This window comes from Arachis ipaensis, chromosome B07, assembly GCF_000816755.2.
Source record: "Arachis ipaensis cultivar K30076 chromosome B07, Araip1.1, whole genome shotgun sequence".
In the NCBI taxonomy this organism is placed as follows: Eukaryota; Viridiplantae; Streptophyta; class Magnoliopsida; order Fabales; family Fabaceae; genus Arachis; species Arachis ipaensis.
This window is the reverse complement of record NC_029791.2, coordinates 5,976,386-5,991,088: the sequence shown is the minus strand read 5'-3', so window position 1 is coordinate 5,991,088 and position 14,703 is coordinate 5,976,386. Positions and strand designations below refer to the sequence as shown.

The 14,703-nt window shown below is 36.6% G+C and overlaps 2 protein-coding genes across 3 annotated transcripts; both read right to left on the bottom strand.

Moving 5' to 3' along the window:
* On the bottom strand, positions 623–5,017 carry LOC107609376 (ribonuclease III domain-containing protein RNC1, chloroplastic). 2 transcript variants are annotated; one of them, XM_016311323.2, is made up of 5 exons: positions 4,164–5,017; positions 1,988–2,189; positions 1,545–1,745; positions 1,354–1,440; positions 623–1,237 (listed from the first exon to the last, which is right to left on the bottom strand). In XM_016311323.2, the coding sequence occupies exons 1-5, from the start codon at positions 4,973–4,975 to the stop codon at positions 920–922; spliced, it is 1,620 nt and encodes a 539-aa protein (XP_016166809.1). In that variant the 5' UTR covers positions 4,976–5,017; the 3' UTR covers positions 623–919. The 2 variants fall into 2 exon arrangements, with proteins under 2 accessions (XP_016166809.1, XP_020962812.1); XM_021107153.1 differs by lacking the exon at positions 4,164–5,017 and having other exon boundaries at positions 1,545–1,735.
* On the bottom strand, positions 7,405–10,872 carry LOC107606737. Its single transcript, XM_016308766.2, has 4 exons — positions 10,496–10,872; positions 8,740–9,076; positions 7,854–8,064; positions 7,405–7,733 (listed from the first exon to the last, which is right to left on the bottom strand). Exons 1-3 carry the CDS (start codon positions 10,870–10,872, stop codon positions 7,939–7,941), a joined length of 840 nt encoding a protein of 279 aa, XP_016164252.1. The 3' UTR covers positions 7,405–7,733; positions 7,854–7,938.

The following is a 14,703-nucleotide window of genomic DNA, read 5'->3' as shown; positions in this document are numbered from 1 at the left end:
CAGATAATTTTTACAATTTTATCCTCATTTCTTTTATTTTCAATTTTACCCTTTCTTCCTCCCTCCCTCCTTTCTTCTCACCTCGTCGCCGTTGTTGTGGTCTGCTCGTGTGCTTTCACCTCCCCTTTGTGCTCTTCTCTCCTTTCCTCCTCATGGCCTCTAGCAATCCTCCAATGCCTTCTCTCTCTACCTCGCCTCTTCCTCATATCTGTGTTCATCTTCCTCCCCCCTTGGTCGCCTCTTCCTCCGTCTTTGGCTCCGGCTCTGCCGCCTCCCATCTTTGTCGTTTTTCTCCTATGTTGTGTTCTTCCTTTTTGTTTTCCTTTTTTTGAAAAATAAGTGGTGTTCTTCCATTACTTAATTTTCGGTTATTGATTTCTGGCTAAATGTGTACCGGATGAATCTATGATGGTAGAGATGGGGATAGCAACGGTGAATATCTTATTTTTCCCAAAAGAAATATTATTATGAAGGACAATATAGACTTTTCACAATTTTATTGTGTCTTAATTCAATATTTTATCAAATACAATATATATACACACTAGTAATTTGTATCCATATCTCTAATGTCTTACGAGTATACATCAACCAAGGGCAGCCTTACTCCACCAACCAGACATTATGCAACGGAACAATAGTCACATGTATCCTCATCTCAATGCATTTTTTCATTGTATAGGCCGCACCATCAAAATTGATTAAAAGAAAATATACAATTATTATATACACCAAGGAAACTTCAAAATAACTCAGAAATCACTAGGACTAGGAGGTGAATTATAAAATATCAGGGTATGGCCTAAATGAAGTGTAAAAGAATAAAACGAGAGAAAATGTAAAGGAAGAAGGAAATGGCGAAGGATGAGGAAAAGGAGAAGGTTCTTTTATCCTCGTTTCACTACTATCTCTTCATTTTTTAGACTTCTTGAGGTTGGACTTGCTCAAAGTCAAAAACCTCAAACATCAGACGTCTCACATCACGTTTCCCATAAACAGCATATGAAAGTCCATGAAGAGCTTGTTGAACTGCTGTGTTGGCTGGGTTTCTCAGTCGCCGATTGTGCTCGTACTTATCTTGAACACTTTCACCATATATAATATAATGGTGAAGATGTTTAGCCCTCAAATATCTTCCACAATACTTGTTCATAAGAAGGCGGCGGTGCCTATTTTGTAGCCACAGCCCAGGAGCATCTAAATGCTTCATCAGCAGTCGTTCAGCCATCACCAAATCCTGTACAATATTCAAGAATAAAAATGGAAAAAGATTATATCGTAAGCATTGAAGACAACAAAAAGTTTTAGTTATATATTTCAATAGTGAAACCAGAGTGTGGTCAAATGAAATACCTGTATCTTTTGGCCAAGGTATTCTAATCTTTCATAGCAAAATCGAGGATGCTCAAGTTTGTACTTTGATGGATGCAAGAAACATAGCTGCAGTTCGACAACGAATTCAATAAGGTCAGACCTCATAACGTGAGTGCAGTAACCCCAGTCGGGATAAAGGGAAGGCATTAGATGCAACAATATAGCTCTACCTGCAATCCAAGTCCGAGCTCTATGTTCCGGGCTTCGGTAATATCTGGAGTCATATCATTCATTTCCTGTGGATATCCAAGGGTCTGCATAACCTTTGATTTGCAATCATAATCCCATATATTCCCTCTGAACCGATGCATGCCTGGGGGAACACAGGCTCTGAACAACCGCGGATGTGCAAACAGGGCATCTGCAGGAGGCTGAATGCAGAACAGTTAACACCATTGCTTTGTCTCCTAATAGTAACAGATGCGATTTATATAATAAGCCAAGAAATTTGCTAGTATATTTGGCAGCACAGTAGTGCGTAGAAACAGAATTGAATTTATAATTCGGCTAGTCCAAGTTTTAACAGCTATGATATCTACATAATATCTCTAGGTTTTTGCATGCTAACTGTTAAAACAAATAACGCTAAGAAAGAAAGGTTTGTAGAGCTTGCCTTATAGGCAAGCATGTCTTGCCAGCTTATCTTGGCTTCAAATTCAGTAGACACATAATCTACATCTTCGAGTTGTCTACGCAGTTTGGGCTGGCAATAGTCAGCATCTGGATCCATTCCAAAGACTTCAAAAAGAACACGGTATACTTCCGGCATACCGAAGCACAAATAGATTGCCCCAAATAGAGCCCAAAAGACAGACCTACAAAATGGAATAAGAAATGCAGAAAATCTGTGAACAATACACTTCAGGAACATATTATGTTAAAGATCAATTCCATTGATTAAGATGGGTCCAAAAAGAGAAATTTAAAAAAAAAAAATTAAAAAGAAAACTGGGGGTTCTGGAGTTGTCACTCAGCATGGTTTCTCTTTTCACCATACTATCATTTTGATTGTAAGACTCATATGTCTATAATTTACAAACCATGAGCTGTAACACCATGGTCTTGAAAGGAAGATGGCAACAGATAGACATACAAAGTCATGGTCTCATGCCGATGCCACAAAGTCATGGGTAACATTACAAATAATAACATCTATTTACATTAGTTATCCAAGATTACAAGGATCTAGCTTTGGATTACACAGGTAGCTTCTATTTTGAAGCTAATAAATAAATAATAAAAAAGAAACACCAAAACAGAAAATAAAAGAGAAAAGATATTTAGCATCCTCCAAGCACCTAAAAACACAAGCTTCATTCATGAGAAGAAATTATTAGGTTACCCTAATTAATCAATTCAATTTCATCAGTCATGGGTACCAATCAAGAAGCATTCCCCATGTGAGAATGCAGGGATGTTCTTAAACTTGAATAAGGGCATATCCTCTTAGTAGAATTCTAGTGTGCTGGTTAGACTAAAGTCCTCTACATCAATCAAAATAATTATTCCATCAGCAAAACTGCGGCAACTTCAAAATACAGAGTACATTCACAGGCAAGGCACTCCCATGGGACTATGGGAGAAATAAAAGACAAAAGCAGACAAGGCACTCTCATGGGATAAATAAACGATAAAAGCAACTATACTACTATCACATAGTCATCATTGTTTACATAAGGTCCATCATGTAATTTTGTATCATTAACCAAAGAGGATACTAATCTATTGACCAGCAAGTCAAAATACCACTTTGCATAAACACAATTTCACTGTTGAAACTGCATTCTGCTTCACTTCATTTCTAAATGAAAACATCTGTCATAGAAGTCTTGCATTTGAGAAAATTAACCAGATAAGTAACTTGGACAAGTCTAGTGATATGAGGCTTGAGTTGCATGTACAAAGTTATGCTTCAAATCTCATTGCTACTGTTATTACTTCCAATTGAGTAATTTATCTAACAATTCCATTGACCAGAGGCTGTTCACCTCGGAGACCTAATGTGGTTATGAGTACGACCAAGTTTAAGGCACACAGTCCCCCGGATATTCAAGGATCATTGCGGACTGAAGGGACTGGTGTACACCGGATGAAGCGATGTGTGTGCCCACCACTCATTTGCCGAACAGCAGTTGGGGGCCTAGCCCTCTAGTATTGCATTTCACTATGTTCTCCTTGGCTGGCTGTTGGCTGTCACTAAATTGCTCTAGTGGCGAGAGTGGGTCGTTGCGTGCTGGTCAGCGCTAGTCTGGTCAGCCAAACTCGGTCTGGGCTAGACACAACCATGGGGTGCCAAGGCCAATTTGGCTGGTCAAACTTGACTGGCCTGTCCTAGCCAGCTAGACACGACCAGGAAGACGGTCAGACTGCCCTGACACTCCCTAATGCCTGTCTGTCAATTCCTTTAAATTTCATCATTGCGGCCATACTCCTCTGGGGATTTTTGGAACCCAAAGACTTTGATTTCTCATAAGGTGCCAGTCGGAGTAGGAGGGGTAAAAAGCTATTGCAGTAAGCAAGTTAGCAAGGGTTCAAATGATTTTGTGATTTTCATTCCATTCACCAATTACATAACTCCCAGACAATGAATCTAATTTTCTTTCCCTTACTGTCTTAAACTCCCAAACAAGCAACTGGCTCTACATCACACTTTTCTATTCCTCTATTCGAAACTCCCAAACATAGTGCAAAGCGAATGATGATAGTTAAATAGTAGCACAATAGCATAGAAAGGGACAATGTAGTATAACCAAGACTCAGAGATAGAGAGAGAGAGAGAGAGAGCTTACTTGACGGGTGGCTCTCTTTCCTTCCTAACAAGCTTATCCATATCATCAAAAGGGAACACCAAATTGTGCAAACTCGCCTCCTTAATCCACCGCGGCATCATCGACTTCCCAATCAAGCCAAACACCCTCTCACGCATCGGACCCGGCCCCTCCCTCGGATACCTCTGAAGAAAAAACTCAGCAAAGGCAAGCTCCAGCACGTACTGCCCAAGAAAGAACAGCCTCGAGTGCCCGCACCTCACGTGCCTCGCACGGGACCTCTCGAACCCCTGGTGCTGAAACGCAAGGTACAGCAGAGTGTCGAGCTGCTTCGCGGGGTTATCATCATCCAATGAAGCTGAAGGTTCTAGAGGATACCCCAAGGCTTGCTTGGCTTCTAGAAGGCAGTCGTCAATCCACGTGTTGTCGGCGGCGTTGAGGCGCCTGGAAGGAAGGCAGGAGCTGAGTAAGGGGAATGATTTGAGAGTTAGTTGGGGGCTGTTGAGGAATCTCTCTGCGAGTTTTTTGTCGTCTAGTGGGGGACGCAGGATGAACCTTCTTGGCGGAGATTTTTTCTTTGGGGATGTTATCTTCCTGCGCTCCGCGAGCTCCTTCAGGAGCCGCTGGGGGCTGTTTTCAGGAAGAGGTTGCGGATTCTGTGGGGGCGGGTCATTTACGGCGTTGGCGACGGCGATAATGCGGAGGGAATGGGGACTGCCGGTGGTGGTGGTGGTAGTGATGAGAGGTACTTTGGGGTTGTTGGTTTGGAATGGGGAGAGGGAGGATGAGAAGGAGTAATTGCGGGAGAGTATGAAAGAGGAAGTGAGTTCCATTTGAGAAGATGACGGAAGTTATCGTTAGATTACTGTTAGAAGGAAAAACTTTATCAGTGCTAAGGCTTTGTTTGGATGTAAAAAAGAAAATGGAAGGAAAGAAAATAAGAAGAAAGAAAATGAGAAGAAAGAAAATAGAAAGAAAAATAGAGTGATTTGTATAGTGTTTGGATGAAGAGAAAATAGATGGAAAGAAAATAGAAAGAAAATTTTATTTTGTTTGGATAGAAAGAAAAGTAAAAAGAAAGAAAATCATAATAGTATAAAATTACATTAATACTCTTATCTATATTATATATAAGTTATAATTTATTAATAATAAAGGATAAATATGTAATTTTATTTATGTTTGTAATATTTCTCTTTATTTTCATCTCATCCTTGAGATGAAAATATTTTATTGGGTTCCACATAAATTTTTTTCTTTCCACTTTATTTTCTTCTCTCATCCAAACAACAAAAAACCTACTTTTCCATCTATTTTCTCTCCTTTTATTTTCTTTCCCTCCAAATTCTCTTGATCCAAACAATGTGTAAGAGTAGAAGAGAAAAGAGGGTTTTACGCTGAGTTGTAGGGTTCTGGCAATTCTGGACTCAACGACGCTAGTTGGATAAGGTGCACATTGTCTACTTTTTAGTAAAAAGTCATCTTTTAAAAGTTAATTTTCATAGGCTAATTTTATTTATGTCTACTTTCTAGTTGGTAAAATTTTTATTTTTTAAAATAGTTTATGAAAATTAAACTTTTAAAAAATAGCTTTTCAAAAATTATAGTATTTATGTTTGGTAAGACTGGATTCGGTAAAGTTTTTTCAAAAAGTGTTTGTGTTTTTTACCTCATTTTGTATTTGGTAGATTAAAAAATTCAATAGCTTGTATTTGCAGCTTTTAAAAATTAGGGGTACTTTTAAAAATATCTCAGTAGGAATTTTTTAAAGTTGCTTATCAAATTTTATTTATTTTTTCGCACATATTTTCCGCTATTATATTACCATTGAAATCCTCATATATTTCTAACTTCTCATTCTAACCTTGACAAATTCTAACGTAGTCTTCATATATTTTTTATTTTTCAATCTAATCTTCACAAATTTCAACACAAATATATCTCTATTACATATTAGGTATGCATTTCTATCTATTTATATTATTTTTTTGTGCGTTGTTTTTGTATTTTTTTTAGTAGATCTAGTATGTTTATTTTTTATCTGTTCTTTAAAATGGGAAGAGGTTGACTTGGTTTATGAAAATCAATCATAAAATTTTTCTTGAGGAACATTAGTCAAAATTATAATCTTTGAACTATCACTTATATTCCATGCACCATAGGATATGCATTGGTACTCGGTAGTAGGAATGATCTTAGAAGTTCTATAAACTCAATTTGCTCCCTTTCTTGAGTTTTGAAGTCTATGATTGAGGATGTATAAGTTTAGTTATATTTTTAGTTTTTCCCCCTTAGAAAGTTATCATCCTTTTCAAAACTTGCAAATCACTTATAAATAGATTTTTAGTTTTTTTTCCCTTTGAAGCTGCTCTATCTCATATCATTTCATATAAATACCAATTCAAATAGATTTTCCAGGGGCATCAAGAAATAGATAATTGCTATAGTCGAGGATCTACTTTCTTTCTGGATTCAACCATTAAAATGTGCATTAGGCAGCTTCTGTAGCAGTTGCAACTTGGTAAGCATGTAAGTACTTTTGTAAAATTTTGCATTGTGGTATTATTATTTTGTGTCAATCTTTTCTCAAGCTAAATTTGTCCCTTTCGGTTCTGCTTTTGAATCTAAAAAGGAATAATACATCACTGTGTATTTATCAAGCAGGTTATGATCATTTTCCTTTGTGTGAGGCCCAAGCAAACACTTTTTGCAGAGTCTCTCTACATCACAATTAGTGTATTAACCTGAACGAATGAATGATCGGATGGTTAAATTCTTTTCTGGTTTACCTGGAGTTCTTCACTCATAGTCCTTCAACTTTGAGGTGTGATTGCAATCCGAGCTCTCTAGCCAAAAAGTTCATAAGCAACGGCCGTCTATTGTATCATTGATTTCACCAATTACTTTATGTGTTTATGTTCTTGTACAAGAATTCTGTATATATGCTTAGTAGTGCTTGTAAGTTTTGACTTTTGAGACTTGTTTGTAGTTTTGATTTGGAAAATAGTGAAAATTTTTACCTTGCCATGGATTTTTTTTATCTCTCACATTGGGAGGTTTAGTGCTCATAAAAACTACACTCACAAAATGACAAGCACTTAATTTATGATGGGGCCATAAGTTATGATGGGACCAGAATGAGACAACGGTAGTTTGATATTACAGTTTGAGCAACTTGAAAATATTATTACTTTTTATAAAACACTTGAGCTACTTTTGTCTTATAAATCAGAAGGACGATATCAAAATTTTGATTTTTTAGTAATAATGAATGAGTATACAATGAATCCCAAATTGTGGTGGGAGGGAAAATTATGCAGCAAAAATACACTCATTGCATGTTGTCCAGATTGTGGTAGAAATTAATATAGGCAAACTACTAAAACCAAAAATAATAAATACATAGCTACATTTACCATTTAACAACTATCATCTCAACCTAGTGGGTTGGACAAGATTTTTACTGCTATTATCATCTTCATTTCGATCATTGATCTTTCCACCTATTCGCTTTCTATCCCTGCTAGAGTCTTTTTGCTCAAGATGATAATTGCCATGGGATCGCAACGATTCCCCTCCAGTCCTCCGTTCCTACAAGAAAGAATGATAAAATAGTGATAAATGAGAATCAGATTATAGCAATGCTGAATCATCTTGCTTTTGCTCTCCAGTTATGTATAATACAGAGTTCAAGAAAGGGAAAGAACATACATCACCGAATAGGATCTCGTCGGCCTCAAGCATGTGGATTATGTGTCCGATTTTAGGTTTCTTTGTGGCATCTGGATCAACACATTTAAGAGCAACCAACAGAGCAAAGCTTAAGAGCCTTTGAAGACGGCTTTTCAGGAAGTTTCTGATCAATGAGTTCCTCTGATTTTCTATTGCCAACCATAGCTTTCAACCACTCAATTAAATTAACCTGCAAATATACCAAATTCTAGTTAGAAAAACAGAAAAAGAGAGAAAATAATCAGCATAGAACAGTGTAAGAAGATTAAAACCAAAACTATACTATTATTGGTTATAGCCTCTAACCTCTCCTTGGGATTTACTATAATCAACGGAACTTCTTCCGGTAATTATTTCCATAATAAGTATCCCAAAGCTATAAACATCACTCTTCTTAGTCAGCATTCCACTGCATGCATACTCCGGTGCAACATAACTACAGAATAAGAAAAGAGAACATGAACTTTGAAGCCTGAAATATTTGAGTATAGAAAGTGAAACTAACTGATAAGGGAAAATGTTTGGTTAACTCATACTAACCCAAATGTCTCCATCATACAAGACACCATGCATTGTATTTTAGTTCTTCAAAATCATTGCCCTACTTCCACAAAAAAGTAGGAGCCTTATTCAATTAGAAATCAAAAGAGTTACTACCAACCAAATCACAACAATCAAATTCAATCATTCAAGCATAATCAAGGACTCCTAATCTATTTTGAAATTTTTTATTGGTTTATTATCAAATTCTTTTGAAATCAAAACAACATTCAATACTCTGGCAAACGAAGAACATTCAAATTCACATAAAATTTTTTGATAGAAAAGAAAATAAAGTACAATAAAAATAAAAACAAAATGGAACCTTAAAGGAGTAGGTCGCAGAGGGAAAGGTGGAGGGAGAAGGACAGAGATCAGAGTCGCTGGTGAAGAAGAGGAACAGAGAGGCAGGAGTCAGAAAACAATGAAGTGGTGGATCCGAGTGTAGCGGCAGTGGCGACAGCTTGTTGCGGCGTCGACAATCAGAGAACAAACACGATACAGGGGAGAACGAGCAATCCCGCGAATGGAGAAGATTAGAGAACGACCACGACGCAGAGAGAGGATCAGAGAGCGAGCTACCGCGGAGGGGGAGGACCAAGGAACGAGCGACGTTGATGGGACGAAGAGGGGCAAAAGCCCTAGCAGAGCTTTGGACTCTCCTCCTCAGATTAAAAGAAACAGGAAGAATGTGTAAAACAAAAAAACGCAGTGGGCAAATGTTTAATTATTAATTCTTTCAAAAATAAAGAAACGGGGTTTATTTTGTAAATATTTTACTGATGGTGAATCATACTCCTATATGAAGTAAAATAAAAAATAATAAAAAACAATTTTGACCCATTTTAAATTAATTTAATTTTTTTTACCAGACTTTTCAAAAAAAATTAAGAATTCAAAAAGATGAAAAATTATTAATGGTCACCGTTAATCTCTTTCACGATGAAATTTTAAATGTGAGTTAAAGACAAAAGTAAAGAAGAAGAAGCTAACGAAGACAACAACAATATCATGGAAGAACATGATAATAAAACTTAAAAAGAGAATTAAATGTTGTGAAAAAATAGAATCAAAAATAAAATTTCTCTTTTTTGTTGAAGAGAAAGAAAGAAAAAACAAAATAAAAGAGAAAGAAAATAAAATAAAAAGAAAAAATCATGCGGTTTTGGAAGTTGTTGCAGTTGTCGCACTATCTCTAAAAAAATCCTATTAAAAAGTCTTCTTTTAACTTCTTTTTTTTTTTCCAAAGATAAATATTATTTTATTAATATAAAATAAAAGTGTTTCCATAAGAAAGTACAAAAGAATTGGGTATTCCCATTTATCATCAGCTGTGACTGAAAGACTAAGAGCTTAAAGAAGAGTAAAGTAAGAGTAAAGAAAAGTAGCATCTATCATGTATGATTCACGAGTTCACGCACTAAATTGCTAGCTTCTTTCACTATCTCTGGTGCTGGCTTATTACCTTCTCAAAAACACACCGATTCCTCGCTTTCCAAGTGCTCCAACACACCGCCGCTATGAGGAGGGTCTTTTGTCTACCGTCGAATTGAGTCGCTGCCCAGGATAAGACTCGTTGCCACCAATTGAAAAAAGTTTCTTCTTCTCTCATCCATAGGTCAGGGGTTATTAAGCTTAGACCCCATATTATTGAAGACAGGGGGCATTGGAACAAAGCATGAGAAATTGATTCAGCCTTCAATATGCATCTTGGACAAGTGGCAGGAGTGGATGCGAACCGGCTGTGAACTTGTTGCAACACCGGAAGCTTTTCATGAAGACTTTTTCATAGAAAAATCTTAATTTTATGTGGTAATTTCAACTCCCAAATGCTATTCCAGACTCTGTTGTGTATGTTCTGGGACCTCAATGAAGCAGGAGAATGAAAGAATCCATAAGCAATTTTGTATCCTGACCCAACTTCATATATACCAGATTTTGTCCAGCACCAATTAACTTCATCCTCCTCCTCTGTTGGTTTGATTGAAAAAATTTTATTGCATATATCAACTGAAAAAATCGACTCAATTAGATTTTTATTCCAACTTCTATCAGGATTTAGTAATGCACTAACGTAATACACTTGCATATTTGGCGGGATTGTGAGTGCATTTTGAGGGACATTAAGGGGCACTGGTGGTGGGAGCCAGGGGTCATAGAAGATGCGAACATTAGTGCCAGAGCCTATTTTCCATAACAAGCCTTTCTCGATCACCTTGCGCCCTTCAAGAACACTTCTCCAACCCCACGACGGTACGCTTCCTATCTCTGCATGTAGGAAATCTGTATATCTGAAATATTTAGCTTTGAGCATTCTTGATATAGTAGAATTAGGGTATTTCATTAGACGCCAACATTGCTTGCCCAATAAAGCCAAATTTTGCGCCCTTAGATCCTTGATCCCCAGCCCTCCATCTTTCTTTGGTCTCGTCCTTGTGTCCCATTTAATCCAAACCATTCTTCGTTCTGCGCCTTTTTGACCCCAGCAAAATTGCGAGAGCATGCTATGAATCTCAGTCAACAGCGTGTCTGGGAGCTTGAAACAAGAGAGTGTATAAATAGGAATCGCCTCCCCCACCGCTCTCAATAGCGTGTGCCTGCCACCTGATGACAATATACTTCTTTTCCAACCCATAATCCTCTTCTGAACTTTATCCTTGATAGCTCCAAAGGTTGCTTTCTTTGATTTTTGAACTATAGAGGGCAGTCCCAGGTATTTGTCTTGTGCTCCGATATGTTCAATATTTAGTGTCTGAGCAACTGCTAGTCTTGTGTTCTGAGGAGTGTTGTGACTGAAAAAGATAGCCGACTTATTCAAATTGACTTTTTGCCCACTAAAACCCTCATAGGTCTCTAGCAATTCTAGAATGCTTTGGCTTGTATTAGGTGCGCTCTTGCAAAAAAGGATTGAATCATCAGCAAACAAAAGGTGATTAATTGTTTGGCATCTCCGATTAACTTGAACTCCTTGAATTAATCTGTTTTGCTCTGCCTTGTGTAGCAAGAAGGAAAGTCCTTCTGCACAAAAAAGAAAGAGATATGGAGATAGGGGGTCACCCTGTCGGATGCCCCTATTTGGCCTAAAATAGCCAAATGGTTGACCTTCCACAACAACAGAGTAAGAAACAGTCGTTACCAATTCCTTAGTCCAGTTAATCCATTTAGCATCAAACCCCAGCTTATCCATAATATACCATAAAAAATGCCATTCAACCCTATCATAAGCCTTGCTCATGTCTAGTTTAATAGCCATCTCATGCTCTGCCCCACTTCTCTTATTTTTCAAATAGTGCATACATTCGTGGGCAATTAGAATATTATCTGAAATGAGTCTTCCTTTGAGAAACGCACTCTGATTTGGGCTTATAATTTTATTCATAATACCTTGTAATCGGTTTACCATAACTTTAGAAATAATTTTATACATAACTGAAGACAAACTGATCGGTCGTACCTGAGTCATGTCACTAGCATCTGTCACCTTTGGAATCAAATAAATTTGAGTATGATTGAAGCTTTTTAAAATTCTGCTACTGTGAAAGAAACTTCTCACTGCCTTAAAAATTTCACTTCCAACTATATCTCAGAAAAAGTGAAAAAACTTAGCTGTAAACTCGTCATCACTAGGAGCACTCTGAGCATGAACACTAAATGTAGCTCTTTTGACCTCGTCCATAGTTACTGGCCTTTGGAGCCTACGGTTCATGGAAGCTGTAACCTTAGACTCCAAATCCTCTAAGTATGGATTCGGATCAGCCGAACAAGAAGAAGTAAAAATATCGCAAAAGTAGTCCTCAGCTACCTTTGCAATATCCTCCGGTTTCGATGCAATCTCATTGTCCCTCCCCACTAATCTCCAAATTCTGTTCCTTCGCATCCTTGATTGAAATTTCTGGTGAAAGAATCTAGTGTTCTGATCTCCTTCTTTTAGCCACTTGATTCTAGATTTTTCTCGCCAATAGCTCTCTTCTTTCAAATATGCCAGCTCCAACTTCTCTTCCAAACTGGTAACCTCCTCTCCCCCATTGATTCTAGCCACCCGCAACTCCTCTAGTTTAGCTTGAAGGTCCTCAATTTCTTTTCGAGAGTTTACTTTGTGAGTTTTCTGCCATTGAACTAGTCTATGTCTACAAACTTTCAACTTTTGGGCCAAGGAGAACATAGCCGAGCCTACAACTTCCATTCTCCACACTTCACTGACAATTCTCTTGACATCTTCTTCTCCACACCAACGTTCCTGGTATTTAAACCGCCTTTTACTATGCCAGGATTGAGGTTCGATTTCCATCAAAATTGGAGCATGATCCGAGCCTGACTCTGTGAGCCTGTGCACCACTGCATTCGGAAACTTCAACTTCCATTCCATCCCAACTAAATAGCGGTCAAGCCTCTCTTTCACCAAATCCTCTCCTTGTCTTCGATTTGTCCACGTGAAAGGGTGCCCCACCATTCCAATATCCACCAATTCGTTACTGTCAATAAAATTAGTGAATGTTGCAATGGTGGTTGCTGATTTTTGGCCTCCACCCTCCTTTTCCGCTTGGCTTGTTATAGCATTAAAATCGCCTGCTATTACCACTTTTCCTTCCATGTGTTGGCTCATTGTTATAAGCTCCTCAAACTGTAAGGATCGAATTTGTTCTGAACAACTCAAATGGACACCAATGAACGCCCATACCTCACTGCTTCCGACTTCCTTAATTTCAGCTGCCACAAAGAATTCTCCACTGCTAATAATTTGAACACTGATGTTGTCCTTCCAAGCTAGCACAAGTCCTCCTGCCACTCCTGCCGAGTTAACAATATGCCAGTTTTCGTAGCCGCATACCCGAATTTTTGCTTCCACCTGTCGAGATTGGTTCTTTGTTTCACTTATAAACACAATCTCGGGGGAGTGGGATTTACAGATCCCTTTTGATATGTCTGCCTCTTCCAGTAGAATCACATTCCTACCTCCTTTCAGGTTGTCTTCCTCGATCCGATCTTCATCCCTCGTTGTCTCAGCCATGCAGATAGACTTGTATTGAGATTTAATTGATCTTGACAATGTAGCCTTGACGGCACTAGGAACTCCGTTAAGAAACCTTAACAGAGCACTAAGAAACCCTTCTTTTAACTTCTTTAAATGCATTTATTTATTATTTATTTATTTAAAATTATCAAAACCATTTATATTATTAAGAGTTCAGATTGCATTACTTTACTCTCTAAAGTAAATGAATAATTTCAGAGAAGCCAAATTCATTATTTAAACTCCTTATCATTAAGAGTAAGAGTAAGAGGTGAACCACTCCAATTAGTAATTAGTAATCAGTAATTACAATTTATACGTATTGGTCTTAACCTTATCTCTAATATCAACTGCCACTAGCTTACTTGTAGTGGTGACAATAAGTAAGATTCACATATGGTGGGATCAAATTTCTTTTAAAGTGAAATAATTGATAAAATGATAAAATAAAAATTAATTATTTTTAAATTTAAATAGTAAAATTACCTATGATGCAAATTATAAATTTAATGATGATTAATCTTTTATTTTATCATATTATTAATATTTTTACTTTAGAGAATTTATATTTTTATCTATGAGTTCAAAATTTTTAACTTAAACTCTATTTGTACTCAAAATCTCGCAATCTGATTTTATATCGATTTACAAAAAGAAATAAATTTATTTTCACTCAAAAATAATATTTCATCCTTTTAAATTTTATAATATAAAATATTGTTTATATATTATTAACAAATTGGATTACTAATTTTGTAGCAGTATTTATAAAACAAAAATGCTTTAATAAAATAGTTCATGTTTTTGTAAAATATAAGTTTGTCATGTGACTAATGCTCATGAAACTGACTGCAAAAGTCAACGAAAAATTGTTACATATTTAACAAAGTTTGTTAATGTCATGTAACTTATTCTCTAGAAAGAAAAAGATTTTTGTGTTTTTTCTATTTTCCGGTTGAATTCTATTTTTCATATTGTAGTCAAATTGTATATTATGGGAGTCAACCACATCTGAGGGTCATTTATATAAATTAGCATATTTGTCACTTGGCTTAGTAAGGTAAAAGGAAAAAATGTCGCTAGGTTATTTATTACGAGGGTCAAATATCTTACAACGATGAGTGAATATATAAGAAAATGATAATATGTCAACAAAAAAATTAAATGATAGAATAAATAAATGTAAAATAGACTTGTAATAATTTACTTTTGTACTATATATAATATATTAATTAGGTATTAAATATAATAATTTATCACAATTTTCTTTATATATAT

Excerpts from the sequence above, each read along its gene's own strand:
- LOC107609376 (XM_016311323.2), bottom strand. The coding sequence starts at position 4,975 with ATGGAACTCACTTCCTCTTTCATACTCTCCCGCAATTACTCCTTCTCA. Across the intron at positions 1,746-1,987 it reads AAGACATGCTTGCCTATAAG|CCTCCTGCAGATGCCCTGTT; the intron begins GCAAGCTCTACA and ends TTCTGCATTCAG. Across the intron at positions 1,238-1,353 it reads ACCTTGGCCAAAAGATACAG|GATTTGGTGATGGCTGAACG; the intron begins GTATTTCATTTG and ends AATATTGTACAG.
- LOC107606737 (XM_016308766.2), bottom strand. The coding sequence starts at position 10,872 with ATGGTTTGGATTAAATGGGACACAAGGACGAGACCAAAGAAAGATGGA. Across the intron at positions 9,077-10,495 it reads ATCCCGCCAAATATGCAAGT|GAGAGTCCAAAGCTCTGCTA; the intron begins GTATTACGTTAG and ends TAATCTGAGGAG. Across the intron at positions 8,065-8,739 it reads CTGCGACCTACTCCTTTAAG|GTTAATTTAATTGAGTGGTT; the intron begins GTTCCATTTTGT and ends GTATATTTGCAG.